The sequence below is a fragment of the Cynara cardunculus genome, assembly GCF_001531365.2.
Source record: "Cynara cardunculus var. scolymus isolate 2C chromosome LG 17, CcrdV1, whole genome shotgun sequence".
NCBI classification, from domain to species: domain Eukaryota; kingdom Viridiplantae; phylum Streptophyta; class Magnoliopsida; order Asterales; family Asteraceae; genus Cynara; species Cynara cardunculus.
In genome coordinates, this window is record NC_037544.1 from 5,199,788 (window position 1) to 5,216,346 (window position 16,559).

The 16,559-nt window shown below is 33.0% G+C and overlaps 2 protein-coding genes across 2 annotated transcripts; both read right to left on the reverse strand.

Moving 5' to 3' along the window:
• Window positions 1-3,214: 3,214 nt before the first annotated feature.
• Window positions 3,215-4,238, reverse strand: LOC112501158. The gene has a single exon (XM_025104828.1). The coding sequence runs from the start codon at window positions 4,236-4,238 to the stop codon at window positions 3,255-3,257; it is 984 nt and encodes a 327-aa protein (XP_024960596.1). The 3' UTR covers window positions 3,215-3,254.
• Window positions 4,239-11,197: 6,959 nt separating this feature from the next.
• Window positions 11,198-14,250, reverse strand: LOC112501029 (serine carboxypeptidase II-3-like). The gene is made up of 8 exons (XM_025104665.1): window positions 13,847-14,250; window positions 13,440-13,547; window positions 12,847-13,118; window positions 12,466-12,711; window positions 12,284-12,390; window positions 12,075-12,170; window positions 11,432-11,537; window positions 11,198-11,332 (listed from the first exon to the last, which is right to left on the reverse strand). Exons 1-8 carry the CDS (start codon window positions 14,223-14,225, stop codon window positions 11,198-11,200), a joined length of 1,449 nt encoding a protein of 482 aa, XP_024960433.1. The 5' UTR covers window positions 14,226-14,250.
• Between the last annotated feature and the right edge of the window lie 2,309 nt (window positions 14,251-16,559).

The window sequence follows — 16,559 nt, forward strand, 5'->3', positions numbered from 1 at the left end:
ATATTTGGAACCCTTTTGAACTTCCCTCAGAAGTGTATATATATATATATATACTTCATATATATATATATATATATATATATATATATATATATATATATATAGGTTTTGATCAATATGGTATTATGGTTTTTTGGATGAATTTTTATATTACAAAAAGAAGTCTATCATATACGTTTTGTTTTGGTTTTGCTCTTACCCCTTAACAACCGTTAATTGCGTCACATGGGGCAAACAAGTCGTTTTAACATAAAATGATTTCTAAATAAATAAAATAAAAAAGCATTGTGAATCCCAGAGTAGTTTTGTCTGTTTTGTGCAATCAAGGCCTTTTGGCTTTATGTAGGCTTTAATTTCATGCTTTCTAAAAAGCTAAATTCAACTTTTTACCCATGGAGGAGTATGTGGCAAGAACAAGAACAAGAACAAGAATCCTAGAGAAACACAATTTCCTATTCACCTATCATCATCATCATCATCTTAATTATAATCATCCCTTAATCGTAATTAACCATCAACTACCATCGTTGACCTCATGCATAATCACCACCATCCACTACCACTACCACTACCACCACTTACCCTTCACAACCACCAAATCCACCTCCATATCCAATTATCCACCACCTCCACGTCATCCACACCGTCAGCTGTCAGCCAATATCGCCTCTATCTCCACCACTATCACCACCACCAACGACAACCTTCACCTTCACCACAATCGCCCACCTCTCTTCCACTACAACCGCCAACCACCATATAAAACCATTAAACAACATTCAAGAATAATTTGTCGAACACTGTCTAGTCCTAGTCCTAGTCATCCTGAACACCAAACGACTTGTTATATCTAATTTGTCATATTTTCCGCAAAAACATTATCTTGAATATAAAATATTATAATTATTTTAAAAAATTGGTTTTAAAGTAACCATTTTTATTGCAAAAGTTCATGTTTAAACGCCATGCTTGAAAAAATCAACCAATTCGTCCATATTTTTTTTAAAGAAAAGGGAAATTTGAATTTGGCTTTATTGAAAAGCGTGATCACCTTTTGTGATCATTGTTTCCGATATAAATATACAAACCGATTCGAACACAGTCACAGTTACCCGAAAACAATTGCAAACGTAGGTAGTTGATTGGTTCTTCAAATCAGATCTTTATTTTTGTGACTCGTGTAATTTTGACCATGAAGGGTAAAACGGTAATTTGACAACATGACCCGACCTACATGATCCACAAGGCATGATGCGTGGCCTTGACCGTTAAAATTCTTTCGTATACTATTGTTATTATACGTCTTTTATTTTATTTTTTAAGAAAAAAGTTTTAAAACTCAACGCAATGATTAAAATTTTAAAAAATAGTCTATAAATTTAGTCATTCAAAACAAAATTATTAATTGAAAATTTTATTTTTTAAATAATATTATAATAATTTATTATTTCAAAATCGCTTACTATTTTACCGACGGAGAAGAAAAAGACGGAATATATTTAGAAATGAAAGTAGGCACAATGATGAGCATGATGCATGTGGGTCTCCTAAAAAATGGACATAATCAACTTTAACCTAATTCAATGTACAAATTTTAATACATACATACATATACATATATAGACTTGAGATCATGTGAGACCAAGAGTTTTTCGTGAGATTCGTAAGACCAATTTATGTTCATTGATCAACTTTATAAGCTAATGACATAATGGTCTAAAGTTGCACGGTGACAATTTTGTGATTATTGAGAAGTCTCGTGGCAATTTTGTGATTATGAATGTTCAGATTGTAGATCTAATCCAATGGTTGAAAATTAGTCTTTTGAGTCTTACGAAAAACTTTGGTCTCACATGATCTTAGGTATTTATAAAAAAATATATATATATATATATATAGAGAGAGAGAGAGAGAGAGAGAGAAAGAGTTTGTTTCAAATGCAATTCATTACATTTGTACAACCAATTCAACCCAATAAATTTAAATATTTATGGAAATGATGAGAGTTCATTTATTATGATTTAAATATTTATGGAAGATGAATAATGTTCATTAACTATGATCAATATTTTATATTAGAAAACAATCAAAACTTTTATGAAATTACATATTCATAAAATTAAATGGACGGTTGAGATTGGCTTGTATTGGTTATACAAATGTAAATGGTTGTATAATAATTCATCTCTCTCGTGAACCTCCCGGGAACAAAAACTTTGATAACACCTGTCTGGATAAGATAAGATTTCCTTCATGACTTTCGTAATCTTAACGAGTACATTATAACTCAAGTGGTAATTTACGTGGATCACAAGATTTTGGATCTTGAATCATCCCGTGATGCTTTATTCTCTACCATTAACTACAACAATAGACGATAAATTTTGTATCGGTTTCTAATTTGATCGTCAAAATTAAAATAGAAAATATTAAAAATGACTGTTATGCTTTTTCATTCAAATTTAAAATTAAAACTTTTAAATGAAAATAACTTGAAAATGAATATTATTTTGTCAAACTTATAAATCATATCTTCAATCTTCAAATTTAGATCGAATGATGGAAAAATTGTACCATCAACCGATTGGCATCTACAACCTCCCTCTCATCCTACCCACGACATTTCTCGGTGGACCCACCTCCCAACCAACACAAGACCGCTAATGCCTCCCTAGAGATGGAATCTTTATTCGTAGGGCGTACCCGTGTAGGGCGGGAGTTGATTTGCATATCTGAATAGATACATCATACACACACATGGCTGAGTTCTGCTGAGAAAAAAAAATTATGGTGAGAAGCGTAAGAAGATATTTTCACCTTCACTGAGATTCACCAGATCAATTCACTTCTAAAAGCGTGATTCATGGATGAGCACGAGAATAAAAGTGATCAATGGTTCAGATCTCTTCATACGCTTCTCACCGTGACTTTCTTTCTCCTAGGATCCTTTGCCTACACATGCATATATGTATATACATGAATATATTCTATTATGAACCTAAAATTGATTAGAAATATAGAAATCATTCACACGCAACATATTTAACATGAATATAGACGAGTTATTCATCATAAATATATGGTTCATGACGAATAACAATTTTCATATTCATAATGAATATTCATCGTGAAAACGGACACGTAACACACTGCAGATAATATATATTTATTAAAAAAATAAAAGCATTTTTACAAAACTGCCCTTTGACTAATTACGACGAAAATCAAAATAATGAATTTATACCAACAATTTATCATCTTCCTCGAGAAACTTCATGAAGATTATGATGAAACCCTAAGCAACCCAGTAACCCTGATTTGTACGGCAAGAATGTCTTCCTTCTCATCTCCTCCGCCACCGCCCTGTTCGCCGTGTAATGTATTTCATGTGCAGATACCTTCCTCTTCATCCTCCGTGAAGACCCCCCTACAGAACCATCGCCATCATTGCTTCTAAAGCTTGAGTTCTTCACATCCTGCTCTCCTTTTGTTATCATCGCGTATTTTTTCAATGGGTCGTTGCTCGTGGTGGCGCTCCCCTCCGACGTGCTCCGGAAGAGTAACAGGTTTTTCAGGTTCCATTTGTTGTACCACGTGAACCCAAATGGGAATGATTGATTTGTTGAGACTTTCTGGTTGTTTCCGTCGTCGGGTAATATATCGGAAACTCTGAACGGCGATAAAGATCGTGATGCTTTGTGTTTGGTGGTGGTGGTGGTGGTTGTTCTTTCTCTTCCACGTGGAGATGGGTTTTGGGTTTGATCGATAGGTGTCTGATGTAATGTCTCCGAGAAATGATCGACATATTTCTTGTTAGAATTCCTTGGAGATAATGTCGGCGATCTGGGTGGATCATTGGATGATCGAAGACGTGGTGGTGGTGGTGGGTCTAACGGCTTGATCTTTCCACCGTGAAATAGCTCATCGGCGTCGGAGATAGAAGGCCGTTCTAACTGCCCACTAAAATCAAAAGCAAAATCCATATCAATATCATTTTCTTCATCTTCATCCTTATTTCTGTGGAGATTTTGGGAAGGGACTGTGGATTGGGCATCATGGGGGCTGATCGGAGAAAGGTGATGGAAGAAAGAGGAGCGGGTGGGGCTAGTGGGAGCACTGTAGAAGAAGTTGCCGGAGAACATCCTAGGGCTTGAAGGTGCGGTGGCGTAGGGAGAAGTGGTGGTGCTGTCAAAGTCGAAGTCCATCGGCGGCGACGGCATTAGCAGCTGTGGATCCATGGTGGGAGTTGAAGTTATGGAGAATGATGAGTAAGTTTATATGCTGATTACAGAGGAGGAAAGCAACACGGAAGGGGCGTCAGCCGCCTTTTTCTGCCTTCAAATTTTAATTTTTATAAATATTTAAAAAATAATAATTAAAATAGTCATAACTTCAATATTAATTAATTAAATTAATTAATATTTAAAAACTTAATTAAATGATGGTGAGAGTCAAGTAGACAGACCAAACAATTCCAAAATAAGATATTACAATAAGATTTTATTTAAGCAACGTATAAAATAATTATATATATATATATCAAAACGTGTTGTATAACATGATAATATGGTGGTAGTTGTAATTAATATAAGTATTTTTCAATACGAAAATGTCACCTGTGCATATATATATATATATATATATATATATATATATAAGGTTGGGTTCACGTGAGATCAAATGTTTTTTGTGAGACCCGTAAGACCAATTTATGTTCATTGATCAACTTTATAGGTTAATGATCAAATGGTCTAAATTGCACGGTGACAATTTTGTGATTATTGAGAAGTYTCGTGRCGTTTATGAATGTTTAGATTTTCAGATTGTAGATCTAATCCAAGGGTTGAGAATTGGTCTTACGGGTCTCATGAAAAACCATTGGTCTCACATGATNTATATATATATATATATATATATGAGCGATCAAATGAAAACCACTCAATTTGTAAAAACTGTAAAAATCTCATTCAACCAATCATAATTTTTCATTTTGTTCATTTTTTTTGTAATTATGAGAGGTTGATTAATCATTTTTATTGTGGAGGGTTTTTATCATGGATATTATCATCTTCATTATTTTAATTTTAAAGAAATACATGAAACAGTTTCATTAAAGTTTCATTAAGTAATATATGAAACAATTTCATAACCATATATGAAACAAATTCATCATAAAAAGTATTATATGAAACAATTTCACAAGATTAAACAATTTCATCAAAAAAATTCATAAGATTAAACAATAAATCGATGGATGAGGATAGTTTATACGGTTTTTACAAATTGGAATGATTTTCATTTGATCGTTCCCTCTCTCTCTCTATATATAATGGTAAAGCAGGAGTTTGTTTGTGGTGAGAAAACAAATCTTTTGACTTTGGAGGTTTTGCTTTTATTTGACTTTTGTTTGAATAAAGTACCAATTAGCCCATAAAAAAGGGGGGTTGAGTATGTTTTTCTCTTTTGGCAAACAATGAGATTTATTAATAGCCCATAATCACAGTTTTATTTTATTTTTACCAAATGCTTATTCGGTAACGTTTTCCACTAAAATTTAACATTATTTATTTATCGGGTAATATTTTAGTTCACAAAAACGACATCATATGCAATAATTTACCCGGTAAGCACTTACCGTGGTAAGAGTCGTCGCACTCACTTACCGGCTAAGACTCTTGGTCCTTATCTCGTTCTTAACGGGTAAGATTCTTGATTTTTACCATATTCATCCGCTAAGGTAATGTGACTTTGGTAAGCGTATGATAAATGGCCCCTAAATATAAACGATTATGTTAAGTGATCTAGACTTAATCAATAGAGAACTTTAAAATTTGTGGAAACTTCTATCTTAAGATTTTGTCTCATATGACTTTTTTTGTTGATGTATTGATTAACATATATATATATATATATATATGTATATATATGTATGTATGTATGTATTGATTAACCTGGATATCCAACCTACTATGCGAGTCGACTAATCCCAGTGCGACCACCTGCTTTGCAGATAGCCCGGAGTCACCGCATTTGAACCTCTGTGGCCACAAGAAGATTTTATTCTTCCTTGGATTTAAACTTGAGATCCCCTGGTACTTTTGACCTCTGGAGCCAAGCTCAAACCAATCATACACCATCCTTGTGGTTTGATTAACATATATTTGTGTCATACTCTATTTATTTCATATGTATTCAGTTACAATGTGAATTTTTTTACGTGTATTTTTGTTTCACAAACGCGTCAAAATATATGAAACAAATATATATATATTAATCAATATTTTAAATTCTAATCTTAAAAAAAGAAAACCATAAAAAATAAGATATAATTTGTTAAAAGTGGATGTGATATTCAGAAGAATCTAAAATGAGAGAGCACCTTCTTTTTTATTTATGATATTAATATTCTATAATTTTCTTCATTTATATCATATAATATAAATAATTTAATGTTTCATAAATGAGTTTCCATTTCTTGTTTTAAATATATATTTTTATATTTCTATTTAATGATTTGTGTAAGGGGCTGTTTGGCAGTTGCTGAATGGTTTTGTACAGAATGGTTAAGTGGTCAGAATGGTTAAGAGGGTCAGAATGGTTAAGTGCTGAATGAAATATGGTTGTTTGGTAAATGTTCACTGAATGACAACAAATTACCATTTTAACCCTCTTCTCATTGCCTCTACTCTTTCCAAATATCAGGCACAACTCATCATAATAAGGATACCAAAATCAATTCAACAGATACCAAAATGATACCAAAATGGCTTGATTCAACAGATACCAAAATGATACCAAAATGGCTTGATTCAACAGATACCAAAATGATTAGCTCATAACTTGAATCCACCAACGATCAAATCGATTACCTCATTCAAACAGCCCTAAGTTCATCGACATTGTTACTGCAGAGAGAAGGAAAAAGGAGACAGAAGGGAAATACCTGAAATCGAGTGGGAGACGATGTAGAAGACAACAGAGTCGATGGAGAAGACACTGGAGAACACGATCGAGTGGGATGAGGAACGAGGATCTCGCGTGGGAGGAGAGACCGGCGGGAAGCAGTAGGGGCGGCGACGATCGTGGGGGGGGGGAGACGGCCGGCGACTGGAAYCGACGATGGGAGGGGGGAAGCCGGCGACTGGAACCGGCGAATGGAGGGGGATGCGATGTTTGGAATCGACGATGAGAGGGCAGAGTTGGAAAAATAAACATCTGAATGGTTGAGTGAAGGTCTAGGTGCAAAATGGTTAAGAGGTTTATGTAACCATTAAGAGGTTGTTTTTTTTTTGCCAAACAATCTTGACCTCTTAACGATTAAGAGGTTGGCTCTTAATGTAACCATTAAGAGCCAAACAAAGAGCCCCTAAATAATGTAAACATTATGTTTGATAATAATTTATTTTTTGTTAGATACAAATTAAATACAACAATAATTATATTTTTATAGAAATAATGTTTTTTCTATTTTTTTAAATCAAATAACATTAGTGTTTTTATTTGTTAAAAATATTATTTATTCATTAATATTTTTACGTAACTGTCATTAAATTTTAACGAGATTGTCACTTAGGGGCCATTTACTAATGCTAACGTTATAAAAGTCATCACCCTTTCTTGACTTACCAGATAAGATTTTTAACAATCAAAACGACATAAGATCATTCTTGGTAAACATCTCTTACCTGGTAAACAGTAACCGAGTAAAAACATTGATCCCTTTCGTGCTACATTATTCAAGATTTACACCTCTAATAAGGTAAACGGGAGTGATGATTTTTTCACGGTTAATGTATTTGTAAACGACCCTTCAAATCCAGCAAGGCCAACCAGATTGTATCGATGAGGACTTGAGTCATAACTTTTTTTTGATTAACCTGGATATTCAACCCGTTATGCGAGCCGACTAATCCTAGGGAGACCACCTGCTTTGCAGATAGCCCGGAGTCACCGCATTTGAACCTCCATGGCCACAAGAGGATTTTTATTTCTCCTTGGATTTGAACGTGAGACCTCCTGATACTTTTGATCTTTGGAGCCAAGCTCAAATCAATCAAGCACCATCCTTGTGATTGACTTGAGTCATAAGTTGTAGTGTACATATGAAGGTTTTATAAGAAATCACAATGACTAAGGTGTTAGGTTTTGTAAGAAACCGTAAGTTTAATTAGGCTCAACCGTCCATTTTATTTGATTAATATGTGATTTCATAGAAGTTTTGATTGTTTCCTAATATAAAGTATTGATCATAATTAATGAACCATATTCATCTTTCATAAATATTCAAATCATAATAAATGAACTCTCATCATTTCCATAAATATCTCAATTTATTGGGTTGCATTGGTTGTATAAATGCGACAGATTGTATTTGAAACAAACTCTCTTTGTATATTTTAATTTTCTATTATTTAATTAATCATGTTAATGGTGCAATCAATGTACTTGAACTTTATTTTAATTTTCATATTTGACTTTGCAATTTGCATTGGGCTAATGGGCTTCATTTTAATAATTTTTATTTTTAATTATTTAAATAGGAATTCAACAATCGACTTAATTTGACCGTCGGACATTTAAAATTAAATATTAAAGTCTTTAAATTAATTTACTTTAAATACTCAAAAGGAATTGGTCAATATTTTGTTCACATATTATAATTTAGTAACAAGGTTTTAAATGATATAAGATATGACGTGATAATGAAATTAATCTTTAATCATCCAATTTGTACAAAACGTGCAAATCATCATCATCTATTGATTTTATTGTTTAATCTTATGAAATTTTTTCATGAAATTGTTTAATATAGTGAAATTGTTTCGTATAATTTTTTTTTGACAAAGTTGTTTCATATAATATTTAATAAAAATTTGAATGAATTTGTTTCATTTATATCTTTAAAATTAAAATAATGAAAATAATAATAACCATGATTAACACCCTACACAATAAATATGATTAATCAATCTCTCATAATTACAAAAAAATGAACAAAATAAAAAAGTATGATTGGTTGAATGAGGTTTGCGATCTATACAAATAACGTGGTTTGCAAAGTAAACCTCTCATCTCTTTCTCTCTCTCTCTCTCTCTCTCTATATATATATATATATATAGAGAGAGAGAGAGAGAGATGGTTATTATACAACTCTTTACATTTGTACAACCAATACAACTCAACCTCAACCGTCCATTTAATTTGATGAATATATAATTTAATAGAAGTTTTGATTGTTTTCTAATATAAAGTATTGATCATAATTAATGAACCTTATTTATCTTTCATAAATATTTAAACCATAATAAATGAACTCTTATAATTTCCATAAATATTTCAATTTATTGGGTTACATTGGTTGTTCAAATGTGATGAGTTGCATTTGAAACAAACTATATATATACATATACACACACTAAAAGGATACTCGCGTAATGCAAAGAGATATATCTTGATTTTAATGTTTCATTTTTATCATTTTCTCTGTCAATATAATACAGTTTTAGAAGAAACATATAATCATTGGTTCACCTACGAAAAAAAAATCATTGTTTCACCTATGAACTTTAAACAAAAATTATTGTTTTTCACCTATGAACTTTAAACAAAAATCATTGTTTCACTGGTGAACCTTGTGATTTCACCTACGAACTCTATTAAGCATTTTTAATTATCCCATTTATTTTATGATTTCAGTTATGAACTTTAGTAAAAAATTGGAACAATTGAAGTTCATGCACGAAAAATATTATGAACTTTAAATAAAAATCATTATTTCAAAGTATTTTTGATGATGAGGTATGAGAAAAGACAAAAAAAAAAAAAAAAAACTTAAATAAGAGATTTGTAATATGAATTATAATTAAAATTGAAAAATTAATAAATAATAAATAATCAATAATGTATTAGTTACTTTCAACTTAGTCATAATAATGCATATATAATATATATCTAAGAAAAAGACAAAAAGTTCTAAAGGGGTAAGCTGCAATGTGGGGTGTTCAGTAGATCATTTATACTACTTTACAAACAAGATTTATTAAAAGTCTTAGAAATAACTTTTAATGCATAAAGTCTTAAAAACAACTTATAATGCATTAAGTACTACTACTTTATGCATTCAGTCTTAAAATCTCTTAATCTACAATTCAAATAATATATAGTACAAGTTATCAATGTACATTATTATCTTTTCTTTTCATGTTTTCAAGACACTTTTGACACATTGCACTCGTTCTTTCATCTTCTAATACTTCTATGTCTTCTCTTCATCCCTCATGGTGAATTTTGTACTTTTAATGAATAGTTGCAATCATTTTTAGTTGTAAGCTTATTAGAAAATTTGACATACCGTCGTATTACGCGAGTACATAACTAATCAAGTATGAAATCAGAAATCAGTTATTATTAGAAAAATCATAATTAATAACATAATTCCAATTGAAAAAAAAATCTTCATTTGTGAACCGAAAATCCGAAATGGGTCAAGTATCCAACCAGTTGCTACTATTACAATCACCGGCTGACGATAAAGAAGAGGTCATGTTCATGCATGAATATGTGTTCCTGCACACCAACTGTTTGTAGAAATTCCTCAATTGTATTTGTTATCCATTTGTTCATACTACCCATGAATTCAAACCAATTTCTCATTTATTTCTTACAACTTTTTCTCAATCTTTTCATGGTAACATCTTCCTGCAACCAACTGTTTGTAGAAATGCCTCAATTGTATTTGTGATGCTTATCTATTTGTTCATGTACCCATGAATTCGAATCAAGTCATCAACTTCTCATTTTCATCACCACTTTCTCTCTATCTTTTCATGGTAATGTGTTCCTGCACACCAACTGTTTGTAGAAAGGCCTCAATTGTATTTGTGATCATCTACTTATCCATTTATATTCATGTACCCATGAATTCGAATCAAGTTCTCATTTTTCCTTGCCACTATCTGTCAATCTTTTCATGGTAGATTGTAATTGTTGTACATGTAACATTGGGGCCGATAAAGATGAATATAGAACATGAAAACATCTGGTACTTGATACAGTGTAGAATAGCACCCGTTATGATTGAGTACAAAAAAGATAAGCTACAACAAAGATCTGAAGTAATATAATCGTAACAAAAACTACAACTCGAACCCACGACTAAGATCAATTTTTTCCCACTAATCTTGAAGTTGTACTTGTTCAAGGCAGCTTTCCTTCCAAGAACGAAGAGAAGAATGCCAATCCACGAGCCGGTTGGTAGCTTGGGACGAAATGTCCAGCTCCTCTTATGGTCACGAAGGTTAGGTTTTCGTATCCCACAACATATCCACCAACCTGAAAATAACATCAAGAAATTTCAATGGATCTTTTTAAATGGGTAATTATCGTTATACGACTATATTAAACGAGGATGAAATGGTGAAGGTTTTCTACCTCGCCTTTGTTCATCCATGGATACCATGGTGTCTTCACTGATGTTTGTAGTTTGTCTATTGAATACCTACTTGTTGTCACTGGTACCCTCCCATCTGTATCTCCACTGGAATTTTAAAGATTCTTTGTTCTTAGTTATGTTTACAATCAGCTTAATTCACATATGAATGCATCCATTTGCTCCAAAGAAACGCTACAACTTGTCTAAATATCATAATAGATTGTTTCATAGGACTTAAGTTTACAGAACCAAACAATTGTGCATCTTATGGAAAAGTGTTACAATAAGTTGACACAACACTTTTTAGCATCCCAACAAGTTTTTTAGGCACTTTGAAACAAAATGTCTTATTACAGTTTTATATGACAGTTTTGAGAGTTGTCATATAAACGCGTCTTTTTATAGGACACTTGTTCTATAAGACATATTTTCAAATATTGTTAATAAAAAAGACTTTAAAAGTGTCTTGAAAACTTGTCAGGGCACCCAAAAACATCCTATCAACTTATTGTAACACTTTCGTACAAGATGCACTATTGTTTGGTCCTAAAGTCCTATAATTCAGTCTATTAGGACATTTAGACGCGTTTGACGTTCTATAAAGCCGATTTTGTTGCAGTGAAACAACGTTAGATTCACTACCTGTAGATCCAAATGCTGATTCCACTCGCCATTATATCCTGAATCACAGGCAAGACTGTAAACGGCATATCCTGCCAGTGTTCGAGGATGAAATCACTGCATTCGAATACAAGAAATCGTATAAAGATTGAGCAAAAATGACGTTTTATTTATATATGTTTCAAAATTTTCAGATTATGAACTTGTTTCAAATCGAAGGGCACTATTACTTGCAAGATTCCCATTGAACTGGTCTTGCATGAAGCGATTGTTGTACAGCAGGAGTGTTCAAGTACGCTAGGATGTAATATTCGGTGCATGGATCAAATCCTGATATCTGCTTCAATCAGGTCAGGTGAGTTTCATGCTATATTTTTCTATGGATATGTTTATTTAGATCATCAAAACTTACCGAAGGAGTGCTATTGCTCGATGATGAACATAAAGGAGCATAGATGTCGTAGAAGTAGATGTTGCTTTTGGCAGCATATGCCTGCTGTACGTAATTATGGCATACTGCGGTTGAGGGTGCAGCCTCAGAAAAATTGCAGTTGGAGACGATTCCTTCGTGTATTTCATCGGAAATGATCGCATGTGTCCAGAAATAGTCGAACATTCCTGTGTTTTCTGTTTCATCGTCCACATATGCATTTCCGAGCTGAAATTAAAAAGCAACACGAACATGTCCATTCTTTAGTTGGTATATCGGATCTGGAGGTGGGGTCTGAAGATGTATGCAAATTTGACCACTACCTCAAAGAATAGAGCGAATTACTAGTAACTTCAAACTTACCGCGATCCCTTTCAGGTTAATGACGGTTTGGTTGGTGATCTTGTTGTTTTGAAGAATTAACTGTGCGAGTTCAGGCACGTAATGCCCTGCGTAGCTTTCTCCCGTGATATAGAAATCTCTAGTTTTGTATTCGGGGAACCTTTCTAACCAATTGACTAGAAACGTATACGAATCTTTTGCTGTTTGTATGTCTCCAGTTATGTAATCCGAAGATGTGTTCGAGTATGAAAATCCAACTCCAGCCGGAGATTCCAAGAAAAGCACGTTCGCAACTGCAAAGGTGATAATCGATAATTATAAAAAGCTCGGTTTTCTCTTTACAAAAGACAGTACGGCAAATTTGGCTTTATAAAAACGTCAAATATGTTTAAATGTCCTAATAAAACTGTTTTATAGGATTTAAGTTTATAGGACCAAACAATTGTACTCCTATTTAAAAGTAGAACGTTTTATTCAAAGGTGTCCTAGAAACTTGTTAAGATGCCAAAAGCATTCTATTAATTGTTTGGTCCTATAAATTCTTAAATCTATTATAAACACTTTAAATATGATATGACGTCCTATAAAACTGATTTTGTTATAACGATTCTTACCATTATTCCATGCATATTTATTCCGTGACAGGGTTAGTGTATCAGCATTGACTCGAAATGGTCCAAGTTCCATCATTGCTCCATTTCCGAATGAAGAACATCCCGGCCCTGCAGTAATTTATATCGCTTTATCAGTTTTTTTTTATTAACCTGGATATCCAACCCGCTATGCGAGCTGACTAATCCCAAGGCAACCACCTGCTTTGCAGATAGCTCAGAATCACCGCATTTGAACCTCCATGGCCACAAGGGGATTTTTATTCCTCCTTAGATTTGAACCTGGAACCTCCTGGTACTTTTGACATTTGGAGTCAAGCTCAAACCAATCAGACACCACCCTTGTGGTTGCTCGATCGTTTCTTGTACACAAATGATAAAAAAATTTGAAAATTTTCAAGAAACATTACCTCCATTGAGCCATAGTACAAGAGGATTAGTTGAAGAGTTGCTCGGGGACTCTGTAAAATAGTAGAAGAGTGCTCGTCCATGGTTCGGTTCAACGGTCACATACCCTGAGTACTGATCAAAGTCAGTTCCGGCTGGTTCACCCGGCAACGCTGATATCTTATCGAAATCCTTCAAACCATCTTGAGAACCCACGTAGACCGGTGAGTATGAGTTCTGATCGGCTCTGCTATCTTGGTTACTGACATGATATGCGGATTGTGATCTTTTTGAACGTTGTATGTTTAGAGCGGTCTCGAGAGGATCGTATCCATTTCCACCATAACAATGCACAAAAACTAGCAGACTGAAATGAACTGAGAAAAGAAACGCAGTCTTCATCGATCGATTCGAATTAAGGTACTTTCTTCTTCTGCTGGTTAGATGATATATATATATATATATATATATATATATATATATATATATATGCATTAGATTGTTTTTGGAAGTAACGATATGTGTTCTTGTTGAGTTTACAGCTAATGTGATAAAACCTATGTTTTTTGTTGTTTGAAAAACGAAAGAAAATAACAGACATGGTACAAGGATGCCGGATCTATACATACATACATATACATACACATACACACATATAATTATAGTTATTGCACATAGTTGTGTGCGACAAACAGAGTTATCGCACACCAAAGGCGTGTGATATCAGGTTTATTGCACAAAGCATCGTGCGACAAAGAGTTTTATCGCACAAGAGTCGTGCGATATACAAGGCTATTGCTCAAAGGTCGTGCGATATACTGGGTTATCGCACAAGAAGCATGCGATATACTACTATTCATTAGATTTATATCGTGTGATAAACTTACTGTTCATTCATGTGTCATGCGATATATTAGCTCAACCACTGACTTCCTGAGAAGAACGATACCCGACTTACCCTATCACTAGGTTTAAGTTAGGTTATGAATCTAAACCTTGGTGTGCATCTAACGAAGCGTGCATCAACGACCTTTCCCGCAAACTAAGTCTAGTTTTTGTCTTTGTTGTGCCGTTTTCCGACCGTCTCCTGATCGCTCTCCAACTGTTTTGCGACTCAAAGTCTTGGACGGATAGCGTGCAGTTTTTGGCCACACGAGAAATACTAAATCTAACATTCTTTTAGACCATGGAACCAAACGGGGGTTAATGGATCACAGTGAGAGCTTAATATTTTCAATTTAGCAACTAAATAATTCGAATAAAATCAAAATGTATATTTTAATAGTAACAACGGAATTACGAGTGTTACAACTGAAATATCTCTAAGAGTATAAATTACAATAACAAATTAGTTCAGAGTGTAACTTTGAATTTGGGGCATATTTGGTCTTTTTGAACTAACAACCAAAAAAACCCTCATCTACTACAAATAAAACTCGAGCGCGTATCTTGTTGCTTTTAGCGTTTAGTGTTTTATCTTGATAGGAGGGGCCTCCCCCTCTATATAAAAAAAAAAACCCATATGATATGCATTTTTGCTTGGTTTTTGGTTCTGTCCACTATTCCCGTTTGTCCTCCCTCAGTTAACTCCCGCTATGTGCTTTGCAGAAGAATGTAAAATGGTTATTTTCGATTTCTATTTCTCTTTCTTGACGTTCTTCTTCATCCCAAATTTATTCTCTTTTGCAGCTATTTGGTATCACTATCTGCTTAGTATCATTCCGTGAAAAAGTGTAGAAGCTCCGTCAAGATCCGTTCTTTGTAGAACTGTAAGACGAGTTGATACAATATCTGGTTCACAAAATCCCTAAAACATTACTTAATTTTCACGCTAAGGACTGATCTAAAACGACATTGTAGCAAAGACTAGTAAAATAACATATTTTGTGGAGAATGAAGTACAAGCAGTTATTTGGGCAATGAAAGTAATTACAACAACTTAATTAGAATCATCAGTAAACCTCACGAATCAAAGCAGTTCACGCAAATTTTCATGTCTTTTATATATGTTCGACACGCAAAACCACATCATTTATTTATGAATGAAAGATAATAAAAAGATATAATGAAATGAAATTATGATGTGTTTTCAATTAAATATATGGAATAAGTAGGGAAAATTGAAATACATGATAACAAAGTTTTAATCAATAAAAAGAGAAGATGAGTGGTATAAGATTTTTTTTTAAAGTTAAAATAGCAAATGATGAAATGACAGACTTGTCCTTATGTGATGACACTTATTGGTTGGAAGTTGGAACATAATAATCGTTATTCGTTAACACGAAACATCAAAATCAAGCATATATATATATATATATATATGAGCGATCAAATGCAAACCATTCAATTTGTACAAACCGTGCAAACCGCATTCAACCAATCATAATTTTTCATTTTGTTCATTTTTTTTGTAATTATGAGAGGTTGATTAATCATTTTTATTGTAGAGGGTGTTAATCATAAATATTATCATCTTCATAATTTTAATTTTAGAGAAATACATGAAACAGTTTCATTAATGTTAGAAAATATATGAAACAGTTTCATTAAGTATTATATTAAACAACTTCATCAAAAAAAGTATTATATGAAACAATTTCACAAGATTAAACAAGTTCATGAAAAAATTTCATAAGATTAAACAATGAAATCGACAGATGAAGGTGGTTTGCACGGTTTACACAAATGAGGGCGGTTTTCATATGATCATTCATATATATATATATATATATA

Coding starts and splice junctions, on each gene's coding strand:
- LOC112501158 (XM_025104828.1), bottom strand. CDS start 4,238: ATGGATCCACAGCTGCTAATGCCGTCGCCGCCGATGGACTTCGACTTT.
- LOC112501029 (XM_025104665.1), bottom strand. CDS start 14,225: ATGAAGACTGCGTTTCTTTTCTCAGTTCATTTCAGTCTGCTAGTTTTT. Junction 13,119..13,439: donor TAAATATGCATGGAATAATG/GTAAGAATCGTT, acceptor TCACCTTTGCAG/TTGCGAACGTGCTTTTCTTG. Junction 12,391..12,465: donor CGAGCAATAGCACTCCTTCG/GTAAGTTTTGAT, acceptor TGATTGAAGCAG/ATATCAGGATTTGATCCATG.